This window comes from Sinocyclocheilus grahami, unplaced genomic scaffold, assembly GCF_001515645.1.
Source record: "Sinocyclocheilus grahami isolate Dianchi unplaced genomic scaffold, SAMN03320097.WGS_v1.1 scaffold1225.1, whole genome shotgun sequence".
NCBI classification, from domain to species: domain Eukaryota; kingdom Metazoa; phylum Chordata; class Actinopteri; order Cypriniformes; family Cyprinidae; genus Sinocyclocheilus; species Sinocyclocheilus grahami.
The window spans coordinates 261,044-282,087 of NW_015506404.1; the positions used below are offsets into that span (position 1 = coordinate 261,044).

At 35.0% G+C, this 21,044-nt stretch overlaps 1 protein-coding gene across 1 annotated transcript; it reads right to left on the reverse strand.

The window, feature by feature from the left end:
- Nucleotides 1-5,768: 5,768 nt before the first annotated feature.
- On the reverse strand, nucleotides 5,769-14,650 carry tmem151ba (transmembrane protein 151Ba). The gene is made up of 2 exons (XM_016254162.1): nucleotides 14,431-14,650; nucleotides 5,769-7,496 (listed from the first exon to the last, which is right to left on the reverse strand). Exons 1-2 carry the CDS (start codon nucleotides 14,506-14,508, stop codon nucleotides 6,024-6,026), a joined length of 1,551 nt encoding a protein of 516 aa, XP_016109648.1. The 5' UTR covers nucleotides 14,509-14,650; the 3' UTR covers nucleotides 5,769-6,023.
- Between the last annotated feature and the right edge of the window lie 6,394 nt (nucleotides 14,651-21,044).

A 21,044-nucleotide genomic window follows, 5' to 3' on the forward strand; every position in this document is an offset into this window, starting at 1 on the left:
AGGAATAGCATAACTGAAAACTAAAAGGTTTTACCAAATTAAATCCTAAATAAGAGGAAATTATAAAAAAATTAATAAAAATGTTTTAATACTTCATATTTTAGTAAGTTGATTAATCACAGTACATTAAGACAATTGTTATATTAAAATTAGAAATATTATATTTAAACATGCAAATTATGCATTAAATATGCACTAATTTGCATACATTCATGTAAAACTGTAAAATTTGGTGCACGTAAGTGCTGCTGAAGTGGAGAAACAAACACATTTTGCAAAAATTACCTTTAAAAGAAATGTATTTGAAATATACAAACTCAAATAGTTAAAGTTTAATAAACACTTAAATGTGTATTTTATTTTATTTTTTGTATTTTTTAGTTTTATGGAAATCATGTTATGGAAGCAAAATAACACAAAAATAAATTGCGTAAAAACAATGGTTTTACCTGTAGCGTCTTACCTTAAACAATGAAATGAAATACTGACAATATTCACTGCATGTCAATACAAATATACTATCATTCACAACCACACATGAACAGATGTTAAGAGCAGCATGTTTGGCTCAAATGTTGGCGTGTATGTGGGCTGTGTGTGACAGACTGATGACAGACTGATGGTGATTGTAGGTTTGTTGGTGCTGATAGAGCGTTTGATCCCACAGGGAGAATTAGCTCATAATTAGTGAGCGTTTATTAAGTGGCAAAGGTCACTGACAGCGAACGTGTTGAAGCTGGAGAACCAGAGCCAGCAGAGCAGCTATAGTCACACTCAATCAATCACTGTTAGACACTGTTCATTTCATTGAGCACGTACATATCTCATTTTAAACTTATTTTACTTATGCAACTAGAAAAAAATGAGGTTTTATCCCAGAATTAATTATTTTATTCTTTAGAAATTGTTTGGATTGTGAAAAGTGGACATTACATACACTATTGTTCAAACGTTTGGAGTCAGTAATTTTTTTTTAGAATTTTTATTCATGCATAAAATTGATGAAAAGTGACAGTAAAGACATGTATATTGTTATAAAACATTTCTATAAATTTTAAATAAATGCTGTTCTTTTAATCTTTCTACTCATTAAAGAATCCTGAAAATAATGTGTCGTGGTCTCCAAAAAACAAATTCATCAGCACAACTGTTAACAACATTGATATTAATCATAAATGTTTCTTGAGCAGCAAATCAGCATATTAGAATGATTTCTGAAGATCATGTGACACTGCAGACTGGAGTAATGATGCTGAAAATTCAGCTTCGATCACAGAAATCAATTACATTCTAACAGATATTTACATAGAAAACCGCTGTTTTAAATTGTAAAAAATATTTAGCAATTATTACTGTATTTTTGATCAAATAAATGCAGCCTTGATGAGCAGAAGAGACTTCTTTCAAAAACATTACAAAAAAAACCAACAACCCCAAACTTTTGAATGCTACTGTACCTGGAACAAGAGGTACAGAATGAGAGCTAAAACAATGCCTACATAACTTATTGCCAATTGGTTAACATTTTTAATAGTCCACACAGCCTCAGACGTTATCTGAAAAGAACTGATTTTAGAGTGAAGTAAGAGCAAGTTATTACATATTCGATCAAATATAATGTGCACTGGTGCATATTATTCACTATAAGGCCAGCAGTGTGTATAAAGAAAGTAAACAGGGTGATTTTTGATTTCATGCTGACTTTAATGACATCCTGATTCAAATTAAACACATATTCAACTTGGACACATATTTGGCCTCCAACCTGAGATATGCCACAAACTGTGTAGGCAACATAGTGTTTACAGACTCTGTGTGATGTGACATTGATTATTGTGTAAGCACTGTTTGCACTGAAATGGCCTTTAGCAGCATAAAAACATCGTGCATGGCATCGAAACGGCAGGGAACTACAATAATCATCCATGCTTATAAAGTATCATTTGGTCAGAATTTGTTTCTGCATTGTGATACTGTACATCACATCGCATCACACTCACACAATGTTATTCAACACAATACCGTTATATCAGTAGCCATACTGACGTTTACTGTATGCACACATGTAATGGTCAAATAAACAATCATGACAATTTCTGTGCACATAAACATTTCTTTTTATATATACAAAATGTTTTGTATTACATTTTGTCAAGACATAAAACATCTTTCCAAAATTACAAGATGTGGTCACCTGCAAAATTTTGTCTTTTGCATAATAGGATGAACCTCTTGAAATATGTCCTGGTCATATTTTACCCTAAAATTAAAATAATATATGATTTAAATTTATTTAGCATAAAATGAATCCTAGCATTTCATTTTTTGTATTGTATTATTTTCATATTTTTATAATACTAATAATTATTAATTGCTATTATTATTATTATTATTATTTCACATTATAGTAATCATCATTTGAAAGGGGAATGTCCTTAACGGTCATGAAATAATGTCAATGCAAAAAAACCCTAATGGTTATATTTTATATATGCAAAATATAATTCCCTATTTTGTCCTTTTGATTGTGTGTGTGAAATATGACCCAGATGTGATAGAATATCATAACTGACAATCTAAAAGGTTTAACAAATTAAATCCTTAATAAGAGGAAATCATTAAAAAATAATTTAAATGAGAAACAAATGGTAAATATTATTATTACTATTACTTCATATTTTCGTAATCAATATTTGAATGGGAAATGTGCTGATTAGTCATGACAATATCACAATAAAAATGTCACAAAATATGTCACACAAAAAAAAAAAACCCTGATGATTTCATTTTCTACATGTAAAATATAATTTGCTGTTTTTTTACTTCTGATTTAGGGTGAAATGTGACCCAGACATATTTGAATATCATAACTGAAAATCTGAAAGGTTTACCAAATTAAATATCTAATAAGAGGACATTTTTATTATTAAAATTAAGTTTAAAAAATTAGAAAAAGAGAAACAAATGGTGAACCTTATGATTTGAATGATTTTAAACTTACTCTGGGATGTTTTAAACTAGAGGATGAAGTGATTTGGAAGCGTAAAGACTGTGAAGGAGTTTGACTGTATTTGAGTCTGTTCTGTGCTTCAGTCGCTGGCCTTTAATTCACTCTGATATTTACAGTATGTTCATATGTCAGAGCTCATGCATAGGTTCACTGTACTGTCATATATTGTGCCGTCAGTTTGGGCTTTATAGATTATTTTGCCAATGCTTTATACAGATGAGTTTGGATTCTGTTAAAACAACGTATCAAAGTTTTGGTGCTAATGTAAGTGAAGACCATTCCCAAGAAAGATATCAATATACTGCAGAAAATATTTTCCCTTCTCTTGGTAGATTATAATGGTAATTTGTGTATTTGAAGGAACAGGAACATGTATATTTCTATTTTTAAGATTTATTTTGAACATCATTTGAGTGTCAGCTGTTATTTTTAGTCCTGCTTTTCTCTGTTTTTGGCAAGGACTGATCTTAATGCTCAAAATGATTACGACTTTTCTTTTCACAGCAACTTGGGAAACATATAAATGCGATGTAAACTCCAGAAGCTGTTAAATAATTAAACATGAACACTAAAATACCAGTCTGAGGCACTTACATTCCTCTAAAAAGAAGAGGTAGTTGCAGAAAAACAACAACAACCAGAATGCTTTAGTTGATCCTACCTTCGTATATTAAATATTATCTTACATAGATTAGATAATGTTTATTAAATATGTATTTTTTTAGGTTCTCATGTCCTTTAGGTGCATGTATTAAATTATTCATAGCACTGACACCGTTGCCATAAATAGATCAGAAGAAAAAGGTGTTTATGAATCGTTTTTAACTGAATCATTTCTGTATCATGCCTTATTGGTAAACAGTCAGTATCCTGGGATCCAACATAGTGTTATTTGTCATGTTGTTTAACATTAAGGAAGTATGTTGCTTTGTTTTTGTTGAAGCTTGTGTGTGTGTGTGTGTGTGTGTGTGTGTGTGTATTTATATATACATTGCAAGTAGAACTGAAAGTGTTTTGTAACATTCTGATTGAATCATCAAAGAGGAAATGATAGAAATGTCCATTTCACATTTGCTGTTTTCATTTGAAGTAAACATGAACTCAAATAAACCCTGTTTACTTTGTTAATATGTTTTCATGTGAACGATTTTTCAATGCATGTTATTGCAAAGTAATAATGGCATGACTTGCTCCACCTCTGAAATGACTTTTCTTTTTGGATGATGTTTTGGGTTATTTTTCAACCCTTATTCTCCAATCACCTTACATGATCTAATCAATGGATCAAGTTTTACATTTTTACAAGGATCATTTTACATTTGTCTTTTTTCTTTTTAATATGGTGTTATAATTCAAAAATATGACATATTATGAAAGTAAATTGGTTTGTGAATGCCATTTCTTGTTGTCTTCACATGCAAAGTGAGAAGTAGTTTGCCAGATTTTGCCATCATTGAAGAAGCTGAAGAAGTGTTGATATATTAATAAACGCCAGCCTGCATTTGTTATGAACAAATGTAATTATGAGCCATTCAACTTTCTCTAAAGTTGTTTTTGTACATTTTTTTCTATTGGACATTTTGGTGGAAAAAGTAAACAATCTTACATTTGGCATACTGAAACAAACATTTCTGAAACAACAAAGAGAAAAAAAATTAATAAATGGAACCTGTTTTCTATTTAATAAAACTAATTCCATTTAAAATGTGCAATTTTAATTTGAAGTCAACATGATCTCAAATTAACCCAATATTTACTTTTTGTGTTAAAGTGTTTTAATATGAACAATTTGTCAATGTATGTTATGTTATTAATATAAAATGTGTCTTGCTAACGTTTTGGATTTCACCTTATTTTTCAACCCTTAAGGCCCGTTCACTCCAAGAACAATAACTATACAGATAACTAGCATCCACACCAGCGGACTATATCGTCTGTTTATTCTAAGCGCATGTTTATCTGCCACTTTAAATTCTCGAGCTCGTTATAGCAGGATTGATTCTGATTGGCTGTCAATGTTTTTATCATTCATCAGCTGGAAAAAAACATTATGTAAGTTATTACAACAATATCGTTTCTCTGTGCCTTTATCGTTATAGCTGTGGTGTGGACTCTGCTATTCTTTAATATATTGAGAACGATTTTTAGAACTATATCTTTATTGTTTTCTTTATAGTTATCGTCCTTGGTGTGAACAGGCCTTTAATGTCCAACCATTTTTCATGATCCAGTCAATTCTCCATGGATAAAGTTTTACATTTTTACAAGGATCATTTTACATTTCTCATTTATTCTCTTGGATATGTTTTACCTGAAAATATGTAATATACAGATAACTAGCATCCACACCAGCGGACTATATCGTCTGTTTATTCTAAGCGCATGTTTATCTGCCACTTTAAATTCTCGAGCTCGTTATAGCAGGATTGATTCTGATTGGCTGTCAATGTTTTTATCATTCATCAGCTGGAAAAAAACATTATGTAAGTTATTACAACAATATCGTTTCTCTGTGCCTTTATCGTTATAGCTGTGGTGTGGACTCTGCTATTCTTTAATATATTGAGAACGATTTTTAGAACTATATCTTTATTGTTTTCTTTATAGTTATCGTCCTTGGTGTGAACAGGCCTTTAATGTCCAACCATTTTTCATGATCCAGTCAATTCTCCATGGATAAAGTTTTACATTTTTACAAGGATCATTTTACATTTCTCATTTATTCTCTTGGATATGTTTTACCTGAAAATATGTAATAGTATGCAAGTAAAATGGGTTTAAAATGCCATTTCATGTTGATTACAAATGCAAAGTGAGAAGTTGTTGAAGAAGCTGAATATGGTGCGTCACAAGTGTGCAAAAATATCAATAAAAGCCAGACTGCGTTTGTTATGAAGAAATGCAATCATGTGCCATTTAGAGGGAAAGGTAAAGATTCGTACAAACATTTCTGTACCATTCTGTTCATTTTACAATGCAACACCATGTTTGTGTTCTCGTCCTTATGCTAACGCTATAACGAAGTCTCCACACAGGATCCATTACGGTGCAGCGAATGGTGGTCGTGACCGGTGCAGCCCTCATTGCGGTGAATAATCAGTACAGGAAAATACAGCGCGTCCTGATAGGCCGGTGGAGAAGGTGGGCTCTCCTCATTGGCCGACTGACCGGCCAGGCATCGCGTGCTTTCCGTCGGACAGCTGGGATCGTTCAGGCTACTACTGCGACTTCGCCAGAGACAGCTGCGACGCGAGCCGTACAAACGGCCTAGCGAGAACCGGCTTCCACTGAAAGGCAAACGCGGACTGCTGCTGTTGCAGATGCTCAATGCGCTGCGTGAGAAAATCGATGAGCTGCTTATGGACCGATGGCAGCTTTCACAGTTCTGCCGATATCCACCGAAGCCGTTTCCGCCAGCCGCGCCGATGCCACGCGGCGAGAACGTGTTGCAGCTGGACTGCTGCTCCAGATCCATGAGCACGGCTTCGGAGTAACTGGGAACGAGCTGTTGATTGGAGCGAATGTGCCACTCGAGCTCTGTGCTGTCGATGGTATTGACCCGAGGGATGTGGCAGCAAAACGGACGCTCATCCAGAGGCGTAACAGCAATGTAGTCGAACCCGAAAAGCTTCTCCACGTGATAGTGAACATACGCCGTGCGGTACTCCGTCAAGACCCGCAACGGCCAGGATAAAGTCAACGCTGCCGCCAACCAGAAGCTGCACTGTGACGCATACCAAGGCAAGCGATCCGGATCCGCAAAAGCAAGCATGTATTCCTTAAACTCAACGTTTTTTAAATGCATCCCTTCACGCGCTTCCATATAATCGTCCAATCCTTCGTTCTCGGTGAAGAACCGCGCTCTTTGCGTCAAATAGGAGTTCTCGGACTCGACATTGGCGAAACTAAAGCACTTAGTGAAGCGCAACTTGGTCACCGGAAAGCCTTCCAGTCCTGTGAGGTGTTTCGAAATGTCTTTAACCCCACAGTTCCCGTAATCGAACTCGGCCTCAGCGACGTGCGTGTTGACGCGCTCGTGGTAAACCTGCGTGCTCGTGTAGGCGTCGCCATTGCGATACCGCGTCACTTGTCTCGTCCGGCGTACATAATGGTAACTTATAGCCTTCCACCAGATGCACGGCGTGGCTTGTTGCATGCGTTGCACACGCTCAGTGACGCTTTCCAGGTCTACTTTAAACTGGAGTGCATTCCGCGAGTAGCAGTGCCAACACTCCACCAGGTAAACCACGTAGAGCATGACGAGGAAGGCCACCGGGATGTAGATGTAGCCGTTGGAACAGGGACTGTCGTGGTACAGCATGGACTTGCCTTTGAAAGCACTGTCGAAGGTGAGGCGTGTGACCTTCGTGATCTGGCACCAGGTCATCGCGATCAAGCAGCAGTACATCAGCAGTGAGAGTAGGAGGCATTTCCAGTGTGAGTCGCGGCACAGGGACTTGCTCAAAGACTGCTTTACGGGTCGTAGCTGTAAGATATGAACAATAAAGAGAAAGAGAGAGGTGAAAAAAACACCAATGGTTCCATGAAGAACTTTTAATCTTTCCATTTCACAAATGGTTCTCTAGTGGAGAAAGGTTCTTTAGATGTTCTTCACACTAAGAGAAAATGGTTCTCTTAAGAACTGTTGATTGAACGGTTGTTTGGGGAACCAAAAATGGTTCTTCTACACTCTTATACGATTTGAGGGGAAACATGAGTGTACTGCTTCTACACTCTTAAAAATAAAGGTTCTGTATTGTCATTGATGATTCCACGAAGAAATTCGAGCATTGCACTGCATCATTACGTCACGTGTGTAAACATAAAGAAAGAGCCCGGCTAGTTGGCTATATCGCATGTGAGGATCCTGCAGGTGGCGGATCATTAATAGCCTTTTCTCACAGCAGTTGGAATAATTAAATGTATCATTTTGATGGCGGATTGTAATCCAGAAAGGATTATGTGTTTATGAAACACATGTGACTGAAATGAAATTAGCCTATATTCCAGTTTTAAATGTGCATCTGATTACAGATAGCCTCTGTGGTATTACACAAGATTTGTATTTTAAAGAGAACCAGTTTGAAGGAAGAATAATTAGCTTTTTTGGGTTAAAATAATTTCTTTGTGAAATTCGAATGGTATGACAATTAGAGATTAGACAACAGAAATTGAAATCCACACACTAATACACAGTCACGCAATGCTGATGATTTTAACATGAACAATTTGAGAACAAAGTATAACAATAATAATTTGCATTTGCATTACTGATCGTTAGATTTAATCACAGCGGGATTTATTGTAATGCTTTTTCCTCAGTTGGCAGACTTGTTATTTGTTCAGATGACAATATATCCGGTGAAAATTCTTATTTGGGTCATATATTCCAAGACATAGGCTAGAATCTGTGATTCCGAAGTACAGTATCCGCACCGGTGCGATGACTGACAGCCACACATACTCCTCAAAACATTAGATTCGTCCGCACTGGAGCCTTGAAGGTGCACGACCCACGTAATAAAGATAATTGAGCACATAACTGCAATTGCAGGTTTTCAAACAGAGATGGCGACAAAGACGCAAAACTTATGGACTGCAGCTTTAAAAAGCACGTATTGTGATGGGTGAAATGGAACGGGTTCACGAATCATTTGATTCTCGGGACTTCGGAACGGGTTCACGAATCATTTCTTTCTCGGGACTTCGGAACGGGTTCACAAATCATTTGTTTGGGTTCACAAATCATTTGATTCTCGGGACTTCGGAACAGGTTCACGAATCATTTGATTCTCTGGACTTCGAACCGCGTATCGCAAATCTTTTTCCTGATTTATTTTTTAATTAAACAGTAGAAAACATCAAATCAGTAAGGCAGTACAGTTATAAAAACAAAACAAAGAAAAAATAAATAAAGTATACACAAATACAAATCTCAAGAAAATTAACCATGGTTTTATTATATATATATTTTTAAACTGATCACTCAGTTCCTCGGTTTCTTGGAGAGCTAAAAATGGTTATTTTATGACAGAGGTGGCCAAACTTTTCAGTACGAAGAGTCAAAAATCAAACTTTTGTTAAACTTTATACATTATAATATTGGATATCATGCAAGTAAATGTTGCATTATATCAAATATTATAATGTATAAAGTTTTACAAATGTTTAAATAAACAAATTTAATTTTAATAATTAAACAACTTTTAAATATTTTTTTAAATAACACATTTTAAATAATTGTAATGACATTTAAAATAATTTTTAAATAAAATTCACTTGAATTGAACTTGAAATTTTGAGGTAAAAAGACTGAAATCATATTTTCTTGTAAAACATACTCCAATAATCTTTGTTTAATATTCAGAAAATATTTTTTAAAGAGTACAAATGAGAAAGTGTATAATGTTGTAGATATATAGTTCTTATTGACCTCAGTGGTTCTGCTTTAAGAGTATTTTGTTGATGGTTCTGGAAAAGCCTTCGTTTGAGAGAACGAATGGACAAAATACAAATATCATATTCATGCTGAACAAACTTCTCAGGCTTTTATTTAGCCATTTCTGGAGTATGTGATTGCATGGCTGTCTTATGCCCTTAACATGACAGCTGGCATTAAATAATTGATGATGTTCTTCCATAATTATCCGCTCTACCTTTTACCGTGGCCCTTGGAGCAGCTCACGACCGGAGCTCTCAGCGGGAACCGCAGCACTTATGACAAGTAGCCCTTATGAAGTATTTCTCAGCCATTAATATACAATGCATTATACTCTCATTTGTTTTTTTCTGTATTTGAGTCTCCTCACATTCTTTGTTATTTAAGGGAATTCTGTTCTTCTGAGTGAGGATCCTAGAAAGTCAGTGCGAGGTAAAAGATTATATTTATATAATTATATTTATATGTCCTGTGGATCAGCAAGCATCACTTGCATTAATGACTGATTTCACAAATCTTCTATGGGAAAAAGACTGAATAAAAGATGGATTATAAAAGACTTGACTTTCTTTAAAAACAAAACGGCCTTCTCGGGTTGTGCCAAATAATATTGAAATTGAATCAATAACCTGGAGTCATTATAGGGGACCAGTGAGTTTGAAGTTTTACAGAAAAGAGATGGTTCATGAAACATGCTGATATTGACCAAACATCAAGGAATGACTGCACAAGCATCAGAGAGTCGCTGAAGTGTATTTAAAAGTCGAAAGAGACAATTAAAGCATGTCTTTCTTGAAATAATAAAGTTATTTTGCATAGTTAGAATAAACCAAAACACCCTAACCAGGGTTATTGTCATGAACTAAAATGATTTAGTTTAAAACTAATTATAGTTTTTATTAGTATTTTGAATTAGATTTAGTTCTTATATTTTTCTGTTTACATTTTAATTTGTTACATTTTTAGTAATTGTGTGTGTTAGTGGTCTACATAGTTTTTACCAGTGTTGGGGAAAGTTACTTTTAAAAGTAATGCATTACAATATTGCGTTACTCCCTAAAAAAGTAACTAATTACGTTACTTAGTTACTTTTTATGGAAAGTAATGCGTTACATTACTTTTACGTTACTTTTGCGTTACTTTTTAAATATGAGCAGGGCTTGATTGTTTTTAATATAAGAAGTTCTATTTATAGCAAATCTAAAAGCCCTTTCACACCAAAAAGTGTAATGAATAAACCTCAGGCTGAAGGAAGAGTAAATTCACTAAATTCAGTAGAACGCAGGAGAAGAAACACTCTTCAGCAATAAAAAAACAGTGAAGCACAATTGTTAGTTTATCTAAAGTCATGTTTGCTTATTAGTACGGTTGAACTGGATCATCAAAGGTCAGCAGCAAAGACATTAGTTAATAAAATGGGATTAGATACATTTGTGTTATTTAACATGTTTAATTATTGCAGGTTTGCGTCATATTCTGAGTTTGCATTTCACTGTTTTAATTCATTTGGATGATTTTGATGATTAATGCACATTCACATTTAGTCTAGAACTACAGTAAGATCATGTTCACACGGCGCACACAACGCCTCTGCACTTCTGATTTCTCCCAACATGGGGACAGGAGAGTTGTCAGTCAATACATGGGAAAACAAAGTAACTGGCGTTACTTTTTTTAAAAAGTAACTCAGATATTCTCTTGTAAATTAAAAAGTAATGTGTTACTTTACTAGTTACTTGAAAAAAGTAATCTGATTACGTAACTCGCGTTACTTGTGATGAGTTACCCCCAACACTGGTTTTTACTCATTTTTATTTCAGTTTTTGTCATTTTAGTACATCAAGTTAAAATGAAAATGTGAAATGTTACCCGAAATAACTTTTTTATATTTTAAAATATCTCAGATCAAGTTTATTTTATTTCAAGTAATGAAAGGTTATTTTTTTGGATTAACACATTTTAATTTGTTAACCATAAGAACCCTGGCAGCCAAAACAACATTTCACATTTTTGTTTAATTTAACTTGAAGCACTTAAATAACTCAATCTAAATCAATTTAAACTAGACTAAAACTTAAAAACTACAAATATATTTAATAAAACAAAACAAAAAAACTAATAAAAATGATAAAAACAACAGAAATGTTTTACTAAAATTAAAATATAAAAATAACATCTAATTCAAACTAAACTAAAACCGACCCTAACCACAATTAGGTTAATCCACATCTAACTGATGTCTAAGTGTGCTTGTGGTTAATGCCAAAAAAGGTTCAACCAAGAGCTAATTTGAGCTTTCATTCATCTTGAATATATGAATTAGATCCTGCTAATTTAGTAAACATTACAGTTAAACAAATCACTATTTCATTGACTAAAGGTGTTCATGCTCATCATTTCTAGCCTGCACTAATTATTAAACAGATAGCTTTCAGTGAGCAGAGGGGCATTTTACACTTAAACACTTCTGAGGAAATAATGATCAAAGCAGTTAATCACCATCTTTCAGCAGCCAAATGCAGAGTAGAGCATGAGACGAGAAAAGCTCTTAGGTTAACTGTGTTAGTTGAAGCTGAAGCACTAGGGATGGATCTGTTCTCTAAAGCACTTCAGTGAAACAAAGCCTCTGTATTGTGCTAAATGCCGAGGCCCGAGGCTCTGTCGGACGGTCCCAGTGAAAACTCACACTCTTATATAGTGAGGACTCTCTGCTGCTGTCGCTCTGTATATTTTGGGAGGTGCAAGCGAGGCGTCCCACTTTCATTCGGACTATTTTAGCGCAGGTGTTTAGTAACGTGACATAACAGAGGCCGACCTCACTGCCAATTCATGAGGTTTAGATCATCAGGGAGGCCCTAAACGGTTGGTTAGTTTTATGAATTTTCAAAGTCTAAAATATATATCATAAATAATTACAAACAACTTAAATGTCACTGGGTGGTTTTCACAAAATGCAGGTCACATTTCACACCAAAATGTAAAGAAGGGGGGAAAAAACCTGTAATAAATAATAATAAAGACATAAAATTACATATAATTTATGTAAATAAATCATAAAATAATTTAAGTAATTGAATCATTTAATCATTTTATTAAAATTATTTTAAAATGATCAAATTTTTGCAGAATTTAAGAGAATTTAGCATACTCTTAAAGGAAAAATAATTCGAAAACGTTATTAATAATAATAATAATATAATTAATGTAAATAAATTATACAGTAATTCAAGAATAATTTTAATAAAATATTTTAAAAATGTTTACATTATTTTAATAACAATCAAGCATACTGTTATATTTAAATTATACTATAAATTATATAATAATAAAATTTTATATAATTGTTACGTATCCGGTCCATGAACTTCCGTCTGCTAGCCATCAGAGGTCACCCTTTGCATTTTCATTGACTCTCGCACTACACACTGTTGCATATCACCCCTGACTACATATCCCATCATTCATTGCACTGATTGCACACAGCACTGATTGCACACAGCTGTTTCATATCACTCACTCACTATTTAACACTTGCTCTGATCCCTTCCCTCTGCCGAGTATTGTTTAGCGCTTATCATTTGATAGCTACACTACAGAGCCCTCGTTAGTTTACCCTGCCTTAGCCTAGTTTTGCCTTGTCTGTTTTCTCGGTTTCTGATCCTTGCCTGGTTTCCTGGATTTATCCCCTTAGTCTCGCCCTTTTGATTCTGTTCGCCGTTCATTGACCTTCGCTAGCCCTAGGATTATTCTTGTGTCTTGCTCGCCATATACCTGTTTGCCATTGTTTGACCCTGCCTGTGTTTCTGACCTCTCTGCTGAATAAAGCTTGCACATGGATCCACATGTCTCACGTCTTGTCAGCCCCGTAACAATAATAAATTATTTATACAATAATTCAGTAATTATTTTAATGAAGTATTCTAAAAAAATTGACATTATTTTCATAACATGCATACTCTTCCATTTGAATTATACTCTAAATTATATAAAAATATTTTTTATTACAATAATGAGAAGGGGGTTACAGTCAAAAATGCTAAGTATATTCATAATAATGATAAAGTTATAATATAATAGCAGTATTTTTTAACAAAATATAATTTCAAAATAAATTATAAAAGTATTTTAAATAAATGCCAAAAATAAATCTTAAAAAAATATTTTTAATAAAAAATATTTAAGTGTTTTTTAACATTATTTTAATAACATTTAGGGATACTGTTATGTATATATGAAATAACAGAAATATGAATAATATTTGTATTACAATAATGGGGGTGTTACAGTCATAAATTGAACACAAATAAAAAAAAACACAAATATATATACAAATGTAAGCAATGTTTTATAGCGGTATTTTATATAATTTGATTTATATTTTATTTTAAAAAATTATTATTGACCATGACATGAAGTTTCCTGAGGTTCACTCTACTGTCTGCCACTGGATTGAACGTGTAATTAGTACAGTCTATTATTACAGTAGTCGATAGATATGAATCTTTGTTTATCTCCTTTCACTCACCTACACACACACTCACTCACACACACACACACACACACACAGGTTTGTTTTTGTGAAAAGTGGGGACTCTCCATAGGTGTAATGGTTTTTATACTGTACAGACCGTATATTCTATTGCCCTACACCAACCCTACCCCTAAACCTACCCCTCACAGGAGACTTTCTGCTATTTCAGATTTTCAATACACTCCATTCTGTGTGATTTATAAGCGTTTTGAAAAGTGGGGACATGGGGTAATGTCCTGAAAAGTCACCTTCTCCTTGTAATACCTGTCATACCTTTGTCATTATACACATTTATGTCCTCATTTGTCACAAAAACGCTTACACACACACACACACACACACACTCACACACACACAATCCTCCGCATGTTTGGGTCAATTAAACATAAATCGCCTTTCTCTTAAATCCGTTCTCTTCCGTCGCGGTTTGTAACAAAGGTTTTCTCTCACCGCTTCCCGCGGCGCGTCCGTCTGCTCGCGGAGGACATCAACAGCGCTGCTGTCCGTTACCGGAGCCGCTGGAGACATGATGAAGAAGATGATGTGTTATCCATCATCACGGTCCATCACGGATCCTCCGCGGAGGAACAGATACTGGAGGGACTGCGAGCATTTCCCTCGGGATTTGTGTTTTGGAAATAAAAGAAGCGAATCCGAGCCACATCCACGAGAGCACGTGAACGACAATGAGCCGCGAGACGAATCCACAGCTCAGATCCAGGTAACGAGAGAGAGAGAGAGGGAGGGAGGGAGGGGGAGAGAGAGAGGGAGAGAGAGAGGGGGGGAGGGAGAGGGGGGGAGAGGGAGAGGGAGAGAGAGAGGGAGAGAGAGAGAGAGGGAGGGAGAGCGAGAGGGAGAGAGAGAGGGAGGGAGAGGGAGAGAGAGAGAGAGGGACTTTGACTTTTAAACCCCTTTTAATTTACACCCTTTTTCAAAACATTACAGAGCTAACAAGAACAACCTTGCACACACTTTCTCCAAGAGGCCTTCCCAGTTTTTCTTTTTAAACTCTTCTGTCCCTAAAAACACTCCTAAATACTTTAAACCTGCTCTTCCCCACTGCAACCCACCAGGAAGCATTGGACCTTTAAGAACTCTGCCACACCATAAAGCATCACTTTTTCCCCAATTAACTACTGCTGATGAGGCTTTTCCATAAAACTCTAAAGTCTGTTTAAGCACCTGAATATCACTTTGGTCTCTGATTATAACTGTGATATCATCAGCATAGGCAGAGAGTTTAATTGAACAGTTTAGGGTGTTAATCTGTAGGCCCATTAACTCTCTTCTCAATTTACACAACAAAGGTTCAATTGCAATGCTGTACAGTTGACCTGAAAGTGGACAGCCTTGTCTGATTCCTCTTTTAACATTCACAGGGACACTTAACCCACCACCCATTTTGATCATACATGTTACTTCAGCATATAAAAGTTTAATCCTTGAGATGAATTTTTCCCCAAAACCAAAAACATCAAGGGTATCAAACAAAAAACTATGATCAACCCTGTCAAAAGCCTTTTCTTGATCCAGGGACACCAGGCCCATGTTGACATCCTCAGAATAAGCATAATCAAAAACATCCCTGATTAAGTGCAGATTATCCATTATTGACCTATTTTTAACACAATAGGACTGATCTTTGTGTACTATTTCATGCAGGACATTATTTAATCTATTTGCAAGAACCTTGGAAAAAATTTTATACTCTGTACACAAAATTGCAACAGGTCTCCAGTTCTTTAAAAGAGTTAAATCTCCCTTTTTTGGGAGCAATGATAAAACAGCACGTTGACAGCTAGTTGGAAGAGTACCTTCACTACAGCATTTCTGAAATACCTTAAAATAGTCATCTCCAATTATTGACCAAAAAGATTTATAAAACTCGGCCGGTAGTCCATCCAAGCCAGGACTCTTGCCTGAAGAGAGACCCTTTACAGCCAGAGAGACTTCCTCAAAAGAGATATCAGTCTCTAAAAGCTCTTTATGGTCTTCAGATAAAACAGGTAAGTCTTTTAGCAGCTCTCTTCTACAGTGTTCATCTGAGATTTCAGCAGTGTACAAATTAGAATAGAAATCAACAGCAAGCTTTCTCATTTCTTGAGGGTCTGATGTAACATGTCCATTATTGTCCTTCAATGAAAGCATCAACTTCTGCTCACCCACTTTACGCTCTAGATTAAAAAAAAAATTAGTAGGAGCATCCATATCCTTCAGAGTTGAATAACGGCTTCTTATGAGAGCTCCTTTAACCCTTTCATCCAAAATTAAGCTTAAATGGTTTTTCTTTTCAGTCCAACGATCTTTTAAATTAACAGCATCATTTACAGTCATATTCATTTCAATATTAACAATCTCGGTTTCCAACCACTTTAATGTATTTCTTAAACACACAGAGGAAAAAGCAGAATAATTCTGAGAGAAATCTCTTATGTGCACTTTACCAACTTCCCACCACTGTATAATACTTTCAAAACGTCTCTTTTCTCTTTGCCATGCTTCCCAAAAAGACTTAAAAGCTTCACAAAAATCTTTATCTTCTAAAAGTTTAATATTAAAATGCCAGTAGCAGCTCTTATGTGTACTTTTAGACAGGGTAAAACCAACCCTAATGAGTTTGTGATCAGAAAGTATATTAGGAATAATTTCAGTACTAACAACTCTATTTTTCAGGTTACAAGATACATAAAACCGGTCCAAACGAGCAGCAGAAATCCTATCATCACAGACCTTCACCCATGTATATTGTTTTACAGAAGGATTGTGCTCTCTCCATACATCTAAGAGGTTCAGCTTTTTTATTACTCCAGCTAAAGAGGAAGCTGACAGTGCATGAGGTTCTTCCCCGTTTCTATCAAGAGTGAAATCAAGAGTACAGTTCCAGTCACCCCCTACAACAATAAACACGTCTTCATTTTCTTCTTTAACTATATTTTCAAACTTCTTGAAAAGTAAACTCCTTTCTTCTCCTACATTAGGAGCATAAATATTTACAAACAAGAATTTAAAATGACTAATTTCAGCCTTTACAATTAAAAACCTTCCTGGCTCTACTTCGTTTTTTGATAATACTTTCACATTTACAGTAGGAGAAAAAAGAACAGCCACACCAGCACTTAAATTAGTCCCATGACTGAGAACATACTCTCCTTTCCACCATAATCCCCAGTTAACTTCATTACTACAAGTACTGTGAGTTTCTTGCAAAAATGTCACGCTCAGATCTTTCAAACCAATAATTTCTGATAAAACCTCATTCTTTCTTCCATCCCTCATCCCATTGACATTAAGAGAACCCACCCTTAAGATCTCCATAAGGAAGAAAGAGAAAAAGAAAAAACAGATCAGACTAAAGGAGAAATTTACAGCCATTGTAGTTATTTAGATTTTCCCCTCGCTTTTCCCATCTTTCTTCCTGATCTAACAACAGTTAAGTACTTTTTAAGACGAAATCTTTTCTGTTGTGAAAGCTCCTCATAGCTACTTTCTTTCCTAAACCACATTACTGAAGCAATAAACTTTTCAACATCCGGGAAGTAATCTCTTATTTCAACACCTGCTTTTCCTTATGTCTTATCAAGAAAAGAATTTATCTGCTCAAGGGGATATAGATTTTCAACAACCTCCTTAGACATATCAGGCCACTGCTCATCATCTCTCATTCCATCATCAGTATACTGTGATAAACTCTCAGTCTCATCAGCCATATTTTCCTCAGAACCAAGATTCTGTGCAGTATCATCATCAGCATCACTCTGATCATTTTCTTCACAAACACTCACAGCTTTATCAGGTAAATAACTACTTCCAGACTGCTCCACACAGCCAGCATTAACAGCAGAGTCACTCACCTCCTCTGTAGCTCCTCTAACCTGCTCCTCGACTCCCTCAGATTCAGATTATTTACTTGAGGCTCAACATCGTTTTCCTCACCACGAGATGTAGAAGCGCGCTGTTCTTCTCTACGCGGACACATAAAACGCTTATGGCCCAAATCCCCACATTCAAAACACTTCAGACTCTCAGTGCTCGCATACACCATGAAGGAATTCTCTCCATGAGTAACACGAAAAGAAACTTCCAAAGTCCGCTCCGGCGAGTTAAGAAACATAAAGACATGTCGTCTAAAAGAGAGTACGTGCTTTAATGCGTCGTTTTTACATCGGAGCGGGACCGCTCTTACGGGACTTGCGATCTTACCAAATCTCACTAACTCTTTCACAATAGCTTCATTAGATATGAACGGGGGAACATTAGAAACAGTTACTTTAGTTGCTGGAGCAGATAGCGGGGTTACCGGAACAAAAGTTTCCTTCACCCATATTCCACTCACAGTCAACTCATTAACGAGTAATTCAGATTTTAAAAACACGACTACCGCTTTGTTCATTCGTGAAGCCGAGACGATGTTTTCAAAACCTAGTTTCTGTCCAATAATCACGAGCAATTCCTCCACTGTCACCCCGGGCTCAGGTACACACCTGCAGCCGTTCCGGAGCGACAGAGCTGGCGTTCCTTGCGCGTGAGCAGTCGCCATACCGGCGACTACAAACCGCACACACACACACACGAAAAAACTTTTCTTCCTACACTGAATAAATAAATAAATACTAACAGCGAGGGGAAAAGAAGAAAAGAGAAAATATATATATATAAAGACACTGAAGATTATTCACAATCACTCTCAGCAACGCTCTCAACACGCGCTCAGCTCCTCCACAAACTCCCAGCATGCACCAGAGAGAGAGAGACAGAGACAGAGACCGAGAGAGAGAGACGTTAAACACACACTTTATTTTGTATCTATCCCAGTCGTCTCTGCTGAGGATTGTATACGTGACCTTGACTTCATCCGGTTTCATTTCTTATAATTGTTACATTTTATTAAATTTTTTTATTTATATAATATGATGTATAGGGTTTTATCATATTTTTTTCTATTTATTTTATCAAAATAAAATTGTTTTATCCAGTTAAAATTGATCAGAAACATAAATGTGTATTTTCAGCACAATATTAGCCTATCAATAATAGCCAGTTTGCATGTTCCTGTTCATTACCATAAAATTGGTTACATAGCCTACAATAAATTTAAAAAAAAATTCTGCACAATTTTGTTTTAGGCTATAATATATTCATATAATTTATGAATGTTATAATTTATTTTATTCTATTCATTTTATTAAAATAAAATAATTTTATCCAGTTAAAATAAAAATGTATCAAAAGCATACATTTTGCTTGTATTTTTCAATATTTTGCATGTTCCTGTTTATGGATTAGGCTATATGTAGAATAAAATAAAAATAATTTTTTTTTTTTTTATAATTTATTAATATAAGCTATACATTTTATAATTTATTTTATTTGATCAAAATTAAATAATTTTATTTAAAAAAAAAGAAATTATATTTGTATTTTCAGCATATTCATAATACCTAATTTGCATGTTCCCATTCATCACAAAAAGAGAATAAAAACGTCTAATTCTGTACATTTAATTTTATATTTATATAAAATAATATATATAATAATATATATTTAATGTATTTTATTCTGTTTATTAAAATAAAATTGTTTTATTAAAATAAAATAACATTTGATCAAAAACATACATTTAATTTCTATTTTTCAGCAGAATATTATCCTCTTAATAATAGCCCATCCGTATGTCCCCTTTCATCAACATAGGATGGGTTACATGGAATAACAAATGAAATTCTGTACAATTTAAAATATAATTCATGCATTTTATAATTTATTTCATATTTGATCAAAATACAATAGCATTTTATCAAAAACCTTTTTATTTGTATTTTTGCAGGCTATTAAGAATAGCCACATACATTTTCTCTTTGACCGCACCATAATGGGTTGCATGTTATTTGTCCATTTACAAATAACAATAAAATGATTAGCATGCAGTCATGTAGTTTGTTCTAAATGCTTAATATTCTTCCACTCTTCAACAATGCTTTGATCTCTTTATGACGTCATAATTAAGTGTCTGACGTCATAATCAACTGGCCACACGGTTTAAGCTAAAGTGCCTCTTACAAAGTGTCTTATCTTTACTGTTCAGCACAAATATGGACTGTAAAGAATGTGTGGTACGATCTTATTTTCAAAACGTGATTGTCACTACCTGTTCATTTTAGATGACATGAGCCTAATGAAGAGACTTGTGACAAACGTTATGGAGTTATTTGACCTTTCAAATGCGAAGAGATGTTCTTCAACCTTCAGCAGAAGTTTTGTCCAGTATTATATTATATCATTTTGTCGATATCTGTCAGATCATTTGTGCTATAATGACTCCATCAATGAACCAATCGATCTCATGATACAGAATGTAAAGATGGGCTACAGCGCCACCTTTTATCATTGTTGGCAACGACAGCATTGAAGATAAAATACAAAATCTGTGTATTTATGTGCGTGTGTGTGCAACGAATGCTTGTACTTCGTTTAGACATTCAAAACAAGTTGTTAGTAGTAGCCTATATAATATGCAAAGCATGGTGGTAACTAAGTAACACCAACAATAAGAAAGTCTATAGTTGCAATTGTTTTATTTTTCTCAGGCAAACCAGTTCACGACAGACAATGCATCAAGATCCGAACCAAAATTAGGATTGCAGAATATATTTTTTAAAAGTGTTTATTCTTATGAATCTCAATTAGCCTATCTAAAAATGCGTAATGAGAAATGAAGCATTGTATAAAGAAATGTGGATGGCTAGTTGAATATAGGCTATGCAACGTTCCACAATCACTCTACATTTGATTCTCTGCACATGCGCAATCTTGGGAAACCCATAAATGTCCAGACTGAAGTTGTGTTGCAATTTGGAGATTAAACGAAGGACTTCGTCGGGGGTCAAGTCACAGGTGGTTTTAGGAAGTTGTTGGGAGTCCAAAATAGAGAACAGGTCTGTAGTGGAGGTCTTTCAGGAGATTCCATGGGGTTGTCATGCTGTGTTTGGATTGGATCGGTAATGGTATGGGTTGCCACTCCCTGTGGGGAATTCCCACTTTAGCCGGCTTGAAAGCCGCATCGACTC

Bases quoted from the DNA above. Each gene is read 5' to 3' on its own strand.
- tmem151ba (XM_016254162.1), bottom strand. From the start codon at position 14,508: ATGTCTCCAGCGGCTCCGGTAACGGACAGCAGCGCTGTTGATGTCCTC. The intron at 7,497-14,430 runs GTGAGAGAAAAC...CATATCTTACAG, and splicing joins CGGACGCGCCGCGGGAAGCG to CTACGACCCGTAAAGCAGTC.